The sequence below is a fragment of the Opisthocomus hoazin genome, chromosome 1 (genome assembly GCF_030867145.1).
Source record: "Opisthocomus hoazin isolate bOpiHoa1 chromosome 1, bOpiHoa1.hap1, whole genome shotgun sequence".
Taxonomy (NCBI): domain Eukaryota; kingdom Metazoa; phylum Chordata; class Aves; order Opisthocomiformes; family Opisthocomidae; genus Opisthocomus; species Opisthocomus hoazin.
This window is the reverse complement of record NC_134414.1, coordinates 109,238,774-109,253,106: the sequence shown is the minus strand read 5'-3', so window position 1 is coordinate 109,253,106 and position 14,333 is coordinate 109,238,774. Positions and strand designations below refer to the sequence as shown.

At 45.0% G+C, this 14,333-nt stretch overlaps 1 protein-coding gene across 11 annotated transcripts in view; it reads right to left on the bottom strand.

The window, feature by feature from the left end:
- The window catches only part of TIAM1 (TIAM Rac1 associated GEF 1), a 193,666-nt gene that overhangs the window by 40,800 nt on the left and 138,533 nt on the right, over nt 1-14,333 (bottom strand). For all 11 annotated transcript variants that reach the window (XM_075433087.1, XM_075433062.1, XM_075433071.1 and 8 more), the window contains 3 exons: nt 13,203-13,373; nt 7,596-7,700; nt 3,684-3,765 (listed from right to left, as the gene is read on the bottom strand). In XM_075433087.1, the coding sequence (XP_075289202.1) occupies nt 3,684-3,765; nt 7,596-7,700; nt 13,203-13,373 (358 nt within the window). The remainder of the gene's footprint in view (nt 1-3,683; nt 3,766-7,595; nt 7,701-13,202; nt 13,374-14,333) is intronic.

The following is a 14,333-nucleotide window of genomic DNA, read 5'->3' as shown; positions in this document are numbered from 1 at the left end:
CCATACAGTTAAAACAAGGCTGAGTTGCATCTCCAGTTCTTGCTGTGGCTAACTGCGAAGAGATTAGCATGCCCAAGCAGTCCCAAGCTCCCATTCTCCTCCATGAGAAGACCTCTGCCTCCTCCATTCTATCAGGGCTAAGTGCATGTGTAGTTGCTTTTTAATTCATCTTTCAGCCAAAAAAAAAACACCCAACCATAAATCTTGAGCAGTCATTACTGGCAGAACCGGTGTGAGGAGCAATTACATGTGTTGTCATCAGCTTTAAGAGATGAGAGATGGACAACTGCAACAGCTTTGCAATGGTCCTCTCACAGATACACTTAACCCCTCTGCAGACAGGGTATGTGACCATACCCCAGGCATGGACAAACTCTTTTATTTCTGCAGTTGCGACAGTGGCTGGATCTCGTAAACAATTTGAAGCAGCATAGCTGTCCCACTGCAGTGCTGGTGCCAGTGCTTTCACTGCCGCGCAGCAAAGCAGAGCAGGGAACTCATCCAGATGAGAAATACCTCAGCCAAGTGTCTGTGCATATGTAAGTTTGTGTATACGCATGTATAGTACGAACGTACAGTTTCCATCTGGCTGAATTCTGCAGGTGCCTCTCACAAACACGTGTACTAGCACTGCAGGAGAGGAAGGGCAGGAGTGGGTGGAAGCGACAGCGATTGCATAAGCCGGCATCACTGCCAAAAAGATTATTATCAAACTGTGCATGGACTCTGAAACACAGGTGTGAAGAGATGGGTGGTGACCCAGACAGCACCTCTTCTTCACTGCAAAGTTTTGATGACAGGAGAACAAAAGTCTGCACACGGCCTCATCGACCCAGCACAACACCTGAACAAATCCGCCTCCAGAAAATTACCTCGACCCCCTGAGAGAGACAGCTGCTAACAAAAATACCAGTATGTTCCCGGTACACACGGGAGCTGGAAGCAATGGGTTCTTGCTGCTGGTGCGCCCTGATTCCTGCCCACACAACCTTTGCAAGCAGCCTGGTACCAGCGAAAGAGGCAAGGACATATGTGCCCAGGCATCAGCAACAGCATCACGTTGACAGATCTAACGCTGGCAAGGTCCGACACGCTGGCCAAATGCCCCGGGAGTGCCTCTTACCACAGGTGTGTTGGTGGGAGTAGAAACACTACGAAATGTTCCTGGGGGAGCTTTCCCTGAAATGCTTCGCTCTGTCCCCTTTCTGTCACTTGAACTCATGGTGTGCTCAGGCACAACGGCGAAGCTGCCCAAAGGCCTGCTAACCCCAGCACCAGGATCTCTTCGCTGATCCAAAACAGCTTGCAAGGCCAGCAGACAGCCATTCACTTCTTTTACTGTCTAACCTTTCTGCCAGGCCAGTGAGCTGAACTGGCCTGTCTAACTGCACCCTTAGTGAGAGCGTTCCACCTCCCTACCTTTGATATCACGTCTGTTAAATGGAGATAACTGCACTAAGCCTACATTGTCGGGATTAACGAATGGCTGCTTGTGAAGTATCTTGAAAATTCTTTACAAATGATTTACAAGTATTATTATTGCTATAGCTGGAATAACAGCAACAGCAACAGGTAATGTCACTAACGATTTTCATAATCTCGTAAGACTTTTCCAGTTCTTCTGGAGGAACCAAGGCACAGCAAGTTCAGACAGATGTTTTTAAAATGGGCAAGAAGCATGAGGCCTGAACAAAGCTGCACATAAAAAACAAGTGATGATCAGAATAACCAGTCCCTTAGCTCTCAAGACATTCAGTTTCAGCACTGGCTCCCGACCCCGTTTCCCAGCACTTGCTGCAGTGCCTGTACGGGGCTGAGCCTCAGAGCTGCCCACCTGACAGAGAACCAACCTCAAAGGCAGCCCCGCTCACACATAGGCTTAGGCAGGTGCCTAGATGCTTAGAGACTGTGCGGTCACGTTTTTGATTTAGCTTTTTTCAAAACAAATCCAGTAGCAAGAACCCCTTAAGCAACCCTGCTAAAAAGATTCTATGCCAAAATTTTAAAGCTCTCATCTTGGTGTTGCCATAGCTTGTGAATGTGCTGTAGCTTTCTCTCTGGATTGTGAAAATATGTATTGGCAAAGCTAATCCTCTAAAGAGGCTAAAAGAACTAAAAACTCAAATGTACCTAACATACAGGATGGGAAAGGATCTCTGGAGGAACCCTAGCCTCCGCCAGCACCAAGATAGGATCAACACTCCACTTCTGCTCCCCCGCACACACGTATTTCATCACACACTTGCCACCGTATGAACACATAGTACTGTTTCTATGAGGCACACACACTACAGAAGTTCTGCTGCCATTTAGAGTCCAAGTAAGTTTTGCTGTTTTCTTTCAACGAGAGCAAAGTCAGCTTTTTTGGGGTGCATTTAGCGTTCACTCCCGGCAGGGTCGGAGCCACTGAACAGATACGCCCCACGTCTCACACAGCTGATCTCATTTCACAGGACATGACAGTGCATTTCACGGTCTTTCCCACACATCATTTTAAAAAAAAGAAGAAAAAGAAATCAACAGAAAATGCCACGATACCCCTAGTTCTTGCAGTGCTTGCAGGCACAGCATTATTATCGAACGTAGGGCCATGGCTGTGCTAGTTAATATTTCTCTCTCAGGCCTTCAATATTCAAACTGCCGTCAGTAGCACTGCTTTGTAGCAGAGCTCAATATTCAGATGGCCTGCAGCTGTATATTAAGCAGTTTGGGGATTCAGAATTATTCTAGTCATTAAAACAGAATATTTAGATAAACAGTAAAAAGATGCAGATTGGCTTCCCGCAGGGTAGGTTGCACAAATAACTTTAAAATACTCTATAGAATTGTAATTGCCAGACCAAAGGGCAAACTCACCAGGCTGGAGTCCTGTAATTTGAAACACTTGAAAGCTAAGAAATACAACCATTCCCAGGTAAAGATCAGAGATTTTGCTGAAATTACACAGGGAGGACTCCCTCTGTCTTGTGTTTTATACACGGATCTGTATGAAGTGTCAGATTCTGGCTCCAGGAGTCCATGGGGCATCCCCGAGGGCCAGGCTCCACCAGCCTCAGGAAGGTTGGGGCGAGACAGGGACCCACCTTGCGTGCCCAGGGCAGGCGGGGAAAGGGGCCGAGCAACCCTTCCTGGACAGCTGCCCGGCCGTAGGCCCAGAGACGCTTCCCACCCACAGCGATGCTCCCGGCCATCCCGCTCAGGCGAAGGGGTGAGGAGTGGGAGAGCCTGCTAGCAGCAGCAAGCCTCAGTGGCAGCCCGCTCCCGAGTCCCTCGGCAGGGCCGCCCTGACCGCCCCGATGCAGGCGTTCACGTGAGATGTGACAACTGACACAGGATGCTGTTTTCCGCCGGCGCTCAGTTGCACAACCTCTGTAGGTGGTGTTCTGAGAAACTACAAGAACAAGAGAACATTTGTCCTTTCTGCCACCGTAGGTCTCATCAACGAGCTGCACATCCTATAGCTCGAGCACCACGAAACACAGTGTTTGGTGCACTACAGATAAAACCGTCCTGCTTCAGGGCAGGGGAGCGAGCTTTCTGGGGGACGGCACAGGAATCAGATGTGCTTTTCTTATCGTGCTCAACAGGCCTGTCAGATATGTTGCTGAATAGCAAGCAAGAACCTGCGCATACTAGAACTGACTTGGTAGAAAAGTAAAAACAAATCAAGGAGAGAAACTCACCATAAATATCAGAGGATGCATCAGACTTCTCTATTTGAATGTGTTGTGTAATTTTCTGACAGATTTCTATTTCTTTGTACAGCTGAATAAAAAAAAAAACAACATAAAAATACGTTACCAGGGGAGGACACATCAACTGTAATCATTTTGAACATTTTTTTTTTAAATTACAGGTGCAAGAAAAGGACTGTGGTCACTATTTATCAGTTTTTCTCCACATGTGTGAGATGTATTAGTAGTGTCACTACTCTTTACTGTTAGAACACAGTTAAAGAGGAGGCAGCAGTGTTTTACTGCTGCCAACATAAAAGCAAGGATACATCTATATCACTCGGTCAATACCACTTTGAGTGCACAAGAAACAGAGCTTCTGTTCCTGTTTTTGTATTTTATGGATAGTCATCATTTAACATTTTTATATTATTTTGATTAAGACACTGCAGGAATTCAATTATTCAACAGCATTAAAATCACAAGCAGGGATTTTGTTTCTTAAATGTGTTTCTTAACTGTTAGAAGACCATCAGATCTGACACGCAGCTCTTTCTTAACATGAAATTTCATCTTTAACACATTTATGCTTGTTTGTACCGAGAAGAGCCCCCAGGTCTTTGAAATGGTCATTAACATCCTTCCTGGGAGACCAGCACAAATTCACACCGAGGTAACAACCCAGAAGCCTACGCGGGCAGGTGTAATTCACTCCGCCTTTCAGGAGCCAAGCAACACCTCAGCAGGGCTACACCCCTCCACCACAGCTCACACATTTTGTGCTTTCAAATTGCTTGCGTTCTCTTGCCTTGCCTGGCTCACTAGTGCAGCCAGGTTCTGCCCTGAGCTCTGAACAAAGGGCCTGTCACCCCACCTGAGGCAGGGAAATCCCGCTTTTCCAGACAAAGTCACCCAGACCAGGTATCTAGAGGCTCCGAGCTGACATCTTTGGGAGTCAGCCCTGACTAACTCCTTGTCAGACAGCCCTGACACTCTGCAGACCTCTGGCTCGGCACAGGTTTGACGCTGGATTTTCCACAGCACAGACTAGCGCTGAAGTAACAAACCATCCTTTTGTCTTTGGAAAAAATCATAGCCACAGGTGACTAAGAGCCCACAGGTAAATACTAATTTTGTTTATATGCTGGTACGAGTGTGTAAAAAAGCAATTCACAATAATCAACATTTTGAAATGAAGTGGCATCAGTGTTTGGACTGAAGTATTTAAACCATTTCTTTAGAAAAGAAGAATAACTCTTAGTAAAGGGTTTCTTTAACAGAAATCTATTTTTATCTCCTGCTTATATCAGCGCCTACACCTCTGTTTAATTGCAAATATTAGGTATTACAGAACAGTTATATATCCATTTAAATGACTGTATATAGTGAAATAAAATGTAAAAGTAAATAACGATGACATGCTAGCAGTATTTTTAAAATGCAGTTTTCAAATATAGGAACATATTACTCAGAACCTGAAAGAGAGTCAAATGACATTTACAAAAATCTCATCAAGAGTTTTAAAAAGAGAATGAAAAAAAGGAGCGAAAACCGCCATATTTTCAGAACAAAACTTGAGTCTGATCCCCGCAATCATCTCAACTGGGCATGCAGGAGCAGAACCAAGGAGGGCGGCTGACACGCTCCCGCAGGGGTCCGGGAGCCAACGCGCTGCCTGCATCCCACAGCGCCCTTCCAAGCGAGAACCTCCGTTGAACGGGAGGCAAACAACTGGGACGCACAGACCGCGGCTGAGCTGCCCAAACCAGAGAGCCCGTCCGACAGCAGCCCTGGGGTGCCGCTTACATTTCTGTGCCCCGGGGACCCGCTGCCCCAACACCAAAGGCGGGCAGCACATCTGGGCGACAGCAGCTTGTGTCATGAAGCTGCCGGCATCCCGGGCACCGCAGGCTCATGGGGAAGCTCCCTCTCCGGACCCGGCGCAGGGCCTGGGGCTCTGCACAGAGAGGTTTGATACCAGTACCAGGAGAGTCCTGGGGAGTTTGCTGGGCACCAGGGAGTGCCCGGGGACAGGACTGCTTCCTGACAGCAGTAGCGTTGCCCCTTTGAGCCACTCCAGTCCCTCACAGTGTTTCTCATAGCAGCTTTGGGATATTGTTGTTGTCGTTGTTATTATTTTCTCAAGATTTTCCCTTCCTTGCCCTTTTTTCCTCTACCACTTTTGGTCTTGTCCCAGCACCTTCTCCAGCAGCCCCAGTGCCTTCACCCCAGCCTCGTCCAACCTGCAAGATTTTCCAGGAGGCCCCTGGTCTCCTGCTTCCACCTACAAGTGCCATCTTACCCAAAGCAAAAAGTCTGGCATGTCAAGCTTCATCCGAAACACTCCAACACTTAGTTTACATAAAAGTCTAACTGCTTGGTACAGCACCTAATACTAAATACTCTCCCCTGAGCCCTTAGTAACACTTTCAACACACAATAAACTGAGCTGCTGAATTTTTGAAAGACTGTCAGAGCACAAAGTGTCACCATTAATGTTTTGGAGAGGAATGGAATATGGATATTTAATCTCCATCTCTTATTTAAATACATCTGATGTATCCTGCAAGAAAAAGGAATATCATCCTAGGAAATTATGTTTACCCTTTCTGCAGCCGTGCATGTCTGCAAATACATTTTAGTAGATGGAAGATACCTCTAGCAAGTTGACATCAACATTAGACAACATTATCAACAGCTATTCAGGGGACTACAAAAATAGAGTCACTAGTTCTATCATACTGCACCAGAATCTTTTAATTAAACACATCAGTAAAGTAACTCCATTGTCTCACGAAACAAGCACACATAAGCAAACGCACAAATGTGTGTTGTTTTAATGTTACTACGTTAGATATAACCCTGCAGCACCTACCTAATATTCTAATCTTTCAGCATGTACATAGTTCCACTGACTGTAGAGTTTTGGTGTAATTTCATTTTTCAGAATAAACAATAACTGATTGACTGACGTCAATCCTACATCCTTTCAACTTAAGACAAGTCACCAAAGTCCTGCCAGGCAATGAAAGCTAAAGTCTGTCTCCTCTGAGTCTTAATTTTTCCCAATTATATTTCACTTCCCAGTCTTAGTACTCCACTAGCACTTTCTCACTCTTTTTTGTTGTTGACAGTGTTAATAGCAAATCCCAGAACTTCTTTTCTGAATGAACAAAAGCATCCATAACTGGTAAAGTTTTACTTTTTATAAATAAAACAGCCACTAATGAAAAGGACTTTAAAAAGCTTTACAGCATGCATGTGTAAAATCATAGATTTAAAGCACAACACTAATTCTGTTTGGTCTTTTTTTTAAGCTCTCATTTCAAAATTCCTTTGAAGTCTGCTTTTGAGATGAATGATATGAAAACATCTAACTGAAGCAATTAGGAAAGTATATTCTCACACGTAACTCCCAAGCTTTTTAACCTCAATGTTTACCTTCTCATTTAGGAAAAAAACCCAAAACCAACTAACCAACAAACCAAAAAAACACAACTACTTGTGTATTTCTCCTCTCTTTAAAAATCAGATAAAGTGATCCGAACAAGAAATACTTAGGCCTCAAAACAATGTCTTTAAAACTACCCAGGACAATACGAACAACAAGAAAAGGCAACCTTGAGAGAAGTTAAGCTTAAATGTATATTACACTGACTTTCACACATTACCTGGGGCTGTTCCTCCTCTCTCTCTTCCACACAGGTACACGCATGCACAAACATAAGCTAAACACCAACTCTCTCCTCAGGATGAAATGTTTGCAGAGATTACTTTACTGTAGGCCAATTTGCAATGGTCTGCAAAGCACTATAATTGCAAGTTAAAAAGCATAACTCTGCATATTACGTAGGTCAGATAAAGACTAATTAATAGTGTCCTACCAAGTGTCATTTAATTTTGCTCAGTAGGTAGCATTACCAGTTCATAGATATCCTCTTCTGGCTTTGGTACGTAAAATTGAATCTGGTTTTCAATCAGGAATTTAAGCCGCAGGTAGTGAGCAGAGTGATCCAGCTGGTGTGTCTGCAAGAAACAGAGAAGAGGCTTTAGAAGAAAAAAGCAATGGCTCACATCAGCTATACTTAGAGAACAGCCTGGCACTCATAGGAAGAAAAATGCCCCAGCACCATCTTTCACAAGAGGCCCATGACCTCCTAACCTGAAGAAGACCCTGAACCTCCTCCTCTTCCACAGGAATAAGCGTCCATTTAACCACTGACCAGGATGTTAAGGGCAGTGCTAGCATTCTGAGCAGTCTCTTTGGTTCTGCTTATCTGGCAGTTCTGCTCCATCCCCTGCTGCTGCAGAAATACGCAACCACTATCACAGCAGAAGACTCGGAGCATACCTTTGTACACAAAGGGCATTTAAAGTTGCAAGGAGGAAAATAACTGTTCTCATAATAGAGAAAAATGTAACAGGAAAGTTTTTCCTATTTATTTTGGGTTTTTTAGCATCTTCATAATTTAGTGAGTAAGTATGCTGCGGTACATTTCAAGTAAGGTCAATACAAAAAAAAATCTGTATGTCCTCTAAATTCAAAACAGCTCAGTATACACTGGCTTTATAAGGCTAAAAGAAGCCAAGAGTTGCATACTAGATTACATCCCAGTGGAAACAGGTCACACCATTTTAATTAATTAGTTATAATTAGCCAAGGATATGGCATTTGGTCTGGGAGATGTTACAGACCTTTTCTCAGCACGTTTAATAAGCTTCATTTAAGCAGGGGTTAATGCAGTGTGTAATCAAAACACATTAGAATTATGATAAACACAAAGGATGTCATTCAGAAGTTACTTTCAAAGTTCATAAACTGTTGACTAAAGCTAATGAAAAATGCCGAAGTGATTCACAAATACAGGACGTAAATTCTCCTCACTGTCACTTCTGAAATCCCATTATTATATGCTTTTATACATTGGCCTTTTCAATTCATACAAGCAAATTACCAAAGTTTCCTAGGCTGTACTAAAAACAACGGCTCATCTGAAAATTCATGCAAGAATGTCATTATTGCCTATTTATTATGTTTTTTAAAGCCTTGCTTATCCAGTTCAAGCCAAGATGATGATACACCGGGACTCAGCTGACTGATCACACAGCACAGACGATGAGTAACGTACACCAAGTGACCTGTGGAAAAGATCACACACTGACCTAGCAAACCCTTCAGCAAATACTCAGAGAACAGTGAACATTTTTGAAAACGCAGATTAGCCGATGAATAAAAAAGATAACAATAAGAAGCAAAAAAATAGATCTATTGCTGCACTCTACATGGTGCTACGTTCAAATACATCCAATTCAAAGACCAAATTATCCATATACGAAATTGAGTATCTGAAATGGGATAACCTCCATAATCTGGGCAAATAGCTAGACAATTAATTAAGGAACGTGAAATCTATCAAAGGCCAAAATAAAAAGAGCTGAATGTAGCTCCTCGCCCTCTCTCTCTTTTTGATAAGCATTTTGGTCGCTCTGCTCATTGTTTACTGACTGTTTTCACTATTTTTTTCTTACTTGCACACACATACAAACACCCCAGAAATTAGAGGGAAGCAGAATTGGTTTTAATTGTTCAGAAATGATACATAGGACTCCTAGATTAATTTCTGGTCAGATCAGTTTACTGCTCCCAGACACAAACTAAAGAGCACCTTGCACACTAATTAAACACCAACATACAGAGGAGACATAAACCCACAGACTGCACACCCCACCTCCGGAGGGAGAAGTCCATGAGAAGTCTCTCTGAAAGTCTGGAAAACGTTTGAGCCTTTTACAGCAAAGCCAGTGGGGAAAAAATTCTGCGTGGAAAAACCATCCTAGCAGAAAAGACAGCCAACAGCGACTCTGAACGTCCTCCCCTTGCAGAGGGCACCCAAAGGGATGCTCTCCAGCCTGCCCCAGGCCACCAGAAATCACAGCCTGTCGCAGAGGGACATGAATTTATGGGGTCTGAGACCTGAAGCCATTGGGCGCAGGCCAGGAGTTGCCTTAGCCACACCAGCGGGGCAGGGAGCCCATGCTCAGCCACCCCGGGCTCCCCACGGGGCATGGGGGCACCCCGACACCCCTCAGCAACACAGCGGCTGGTTCAGAGTCACCGCCCCTTCGTTCTGCAGCCTCGCCCTGATAGCATCTGAGAGGAGCAACCTTCCCCGCAGGCAACAGCTTGATCTGCCATCCCGGCGGTCAATGACAGGGCTTCTGCCTGCTTTGATACGGGCACTGCGTCAGGCGTGGAGGTGACCGCTGGCACGTCTGTCTTCACACCGGTCTTGCAGGGAGCTCTGCTTAGGAGGAAATTGTGCATGCTGGCCATTTTAGAGAGCAGGAGGGAGCCAAACGCAAGACGACCAATGCTGCACTGAAGCCCTGAACTATGCCAGAGCACAGCATCGTCTAAAGAGGTCACCAGATAAAACTCACAGATATTTTGACCCACTCATTTACTCCAAGAGATTGGATGCCATTCATCCACTACATTGCAGTCCCATCCAAGCCAAGGATACGGGAATCATCACCATTAAAGCTGTGATGCTGCAGCACAGGAGTCACACCATTTAGTTAATTAACATTTGTATAGCTGCAGCAAGGCTTTGTCTACCTCGAAATTTTACATTAATTAAACTGCCAAATAGGGGCACGATTTTCTACTGAAGTGAAAGGAAAAGGTCCTCTTAAAGTGGACATAGCCAGTCTGGTCTAAAAGCCATACCATTAACTCACAATTCTTTTTTTTTTGGTTGCTGGTCTAGCTGCATCCATATGCAGGGAGGTGGGAGCAGAAACAGTGCAGCTTTAATGATATTAATATCCTTTCGAGACCACCCAAAATACCTTTTAGCAGTCCAAATAACCTTCTCGGTTTATTTATTTCTCTCCTAATAACTCTGGCTGTGTCTGGAGTAAATTAAGCCACTAACCCAATTTAAAGCACAACCCGACAGCTTAAGTGACGTGCTCTTGAAGAATAATTTACAGTCTGGGGTGTGATCCGATTCAACAGGCTCCTTGTGGTGTAGCGGGTCGGCACACAACCCAAGCTATTCATCTATTTTGGCTTAAAGCAAGGGACAGGCACCTCCAGAGGACCATTCAGCCTGATTTGAGATCCATCTGAGACCGCTGAGCTCATCATTCCCCCGAGTGCTGCCTGCCTTAGCAGAGGGCTAGGATCTACAAGAAAAGGCATATTCTTTCAGTTTGGTGGGGGAGACCTTCATTGGCACTGAAATCATCCCACTGTATTACTCTGGCTTTGCACTTCTGTGTCCCAAGCTTTTCCAGCAGAAAAACACCAGCTCAAAATCAAAGTAAGCCCGCAGAGCATCTGGCTTAAGTAACTTCTTGGAGACTTTGAGCACAGACCCAGAGACCTAGGGGAAATCCGCTTCTTGCCCCTCAGGCAGGTCTACTTGAAAAAAGCAAAACATGAGAAACCAGAACCTTTTTAGCTTCTCACTTTTTATCCAGTTCAGTCAAAAGACTAAATGCCATGTAGTCTTCTATGCTTGATTTTTTGTGTTCTTCTCTCTATACCGGCTCTGCCTAAATCTGTATACAGTGTGTATGTTTCTACTCAATTTTAATTTATACCATTATGCAAATGTTAGTAATATGTATACATACGTTCACACTGATCAGTATTATCCACAGGAAACAATTTAATGTATATACACTGACTTTCCCTGCCTTCCAAGTGATGTTATTAGTTAAATCTTTGGAGAAATTTTCAAGAAACCACTTTAAAATATGCTTTAAACTCTCCTCCCACCAATCTCGAATCATGAAAGTGTCACAAAGCAGCCTCCAAAACCTAATTTGCTGTATAACAACAAGCAGCAATGCTAGTATAAGGACACATTTTCTACAATGATTTGAGTGCACTTAATGTTCTCCAACAGAATAATCAAGCTCAGCTTAATAGCACAGATAGATTTAACCACATCTACAAACACGAAGAGGTTTATATGAAATGTAGATCTTGAAATGTTTACTATACCAGAACTTGACTGGTTCTCAGATGGCAGATGGCAAACTGATGTGAAATGATGTGGATCAGATATTAAAGGGGAAAAAATGAGCTGAATGCAAGAGACAGAAGAAAGAGATTGATTATTAAATGCTACAGAAAAGAAGGCATCCATCAGTGTTTTCCAGACTGAAAACTCTTACAGAAAGGAAAGAAACAGATAACAGCTCTTCAAAAAACAAACACTCACCCACCCCTCCTTCTCTTTATACACCACCACCCACAACAACCAAACACACGGTGAGAGACCAGATTCTCAGCAGGCACCTGCTGAAACCAGCGGAGCTATGCCAATTTACTCCAGATAAGGATTTGGCCCACTGAGTTAATCACCCTGACTCAAAGGAAAATATAAATCCTAAAAATAAATCATTACTAATAATGTGTCATCCAGCTTCCCTATTATGACTCCCTCCAAAAATGTCATCTTTTCCTGAATACAACGCAGAGCTTTCACAAGCTGCAGCATTCTTTACCAGTGCACCTGGCAGAGAGACGAGCACCCCGTATAATTATTGCAAACAAATGCCTTTCTCTCATCTTCCCTCTCTTTGGAAGCACATGCAACATATTCTAAAAGTCCCCAAAGTTAGCAGTAATAAGTGTTTTCCTTTCTTTTGCTGTTGTTGTTGTATAGAAGAGGACTCACTTTTCAGAATGGCACACGTCACAAGTTGGGTCTAGCTTGCAGTCAGCCGGTTAGCAGAAAACATACATTATGTAGCTGCCAGAACTGAAAGCTTGTACTTAATTTGTCAAAGCTTTCCACTTCCCTGCTGAGATGTACCTCTTTTTAAGGGCCAAATGTCTCTGATACTTCAATTCGCAAAGAAATCCAGGTGGTTTTTCTTCCACCAGCCCCCCAAACGCAGACAGCAGCTTTCCTCCCCTCCCCTCTTGCCACCTACGCAGGGGAGCCTGACCCTGCCACGCAGACAGCAGACCCGGGCACCTTTCCCCCTGCCTTCCCCCCCAGCACAGGCGGGGTGACCGGGGTAGGGGCGTGAGGCCGGGGTGCCTGCACTGCCGTGCTGCGGGGACGCCTGGCGAAAGGCAGCAGGCTGGGGGCCAGGGTGCTGGGGGGCAGAGGGGGGTGGAGAAGGGTCGCACACACAGCTTGGCCTCCGGTGGAGGGGGAGCGGGCGGGTGGGTGCGGGAGATGCGGCAGCACCGGCAGAGTCAGGGTGCTGAGGTGCTGCAGAGGCTCACGTACAGTGGCCAGAGTGGAAACGGCAAAGCCCAGTCTGCCTTCCTCACCCTACGCCCACGCCAGGCTTAGCTCCAGCTGCAGGAACTTTTCTTGTGTGGTACTAGCATGGAAAACGCGGTATAATTCATGCTTTTCATCTAACATACAACTGACGCCCCAGCGCAGTGCAGCCTGAGCACTGGTATATGAGAAACTCATGACGAGGTTCAGCTGAAAGGGCTCAGGGTTGTAGACGCTTCACCCCACTCCGGGGCACGCTTGCGGCCTTTACCTTGCAAATCATTTCCAGCACGTCTCGCGTGGTGTCCCCGGGACGGATGACTGTCAGAGCAGGCTGGTTGTTCGGCAGGCAGAACCAAGACGGTGTGAAATACTCGTGAACCCAGATATCACAGTCGGGATTGTGCTGATGGACACTGCTCAGTGCCACTTCTTTTTCCCTCTAAATAGACAAAGCCATTATGACTCTACCAGACAAATACGATCTCCCTTTTCATCAATAACAAGCGTAAGGAACATTATATACTGTATCAAAAAGCCCTCTTATAGAGAAGGTATTTTATTCATAAGGCTGGATTGAAGGCTTGTCTGGACAGGAAAACTTTGCTGTTCTACCTGAGCAGTACAAAGTGTGCCTTCCCATGCCACCCACAAAGCTACACCGGTGCAATGCACTGATCCTGGGATTTCACCCTATGGCTATTGGGAATGCTAGGAATGCAACAAAAAACAACAGTGATAAAAAGACATTTAAAATTAAAACTGAAATGCACTATTGTTTCTGGGTAAACTAATCCCAGGCCAACAAAACTGTCGTAGATGTCACAGTTCCCACACCTAGAAATGGCAAAATAGCAAATCTTAGCACTTATTTTGAATTTACTATCTTTTATACATCCAAGTTACACTCCAAGCTATAAATCCCCAGGATGTGACGGAGCTGCAGAATTCCTGTTTGCTGTAAGTGGGCTCACGCAGCTAAACCCCTATTTGCTACGTGAAGAATGTGCCTCTTCGCACTGTCTCAATGCTGTTTTATAGCTGACTTTCTCTGGGGAAAGAGAAAGCCGTTGTAACTGTGGCTGCAAATGCAGCAGCTCAGAGAAGCGCTTGAGAACAAAACAGAGAAAGCCCTGAGCTTTGTAGGTGCACCAACTCTGAACTATGAAAACCCCATATGGCCGTCACAAGGAGGCATTTTCCAGAACGAAGGGTGTCCAGGTGCTGCTGTAGGCAGGCACTTCCCTGGCGCACAGTGCAAACAGCCCTCTGGGTCTGGCACCTCCAGCCATGCTCGGGGTGCCACACGCAGTGAACCCTTTCGACTGTGGGCAACCAGCTCAAACCCTCCCAGAGCAGCGACAAGCCCCACAGCGCACAGATGTTCTTCTCCTCTGCCAGG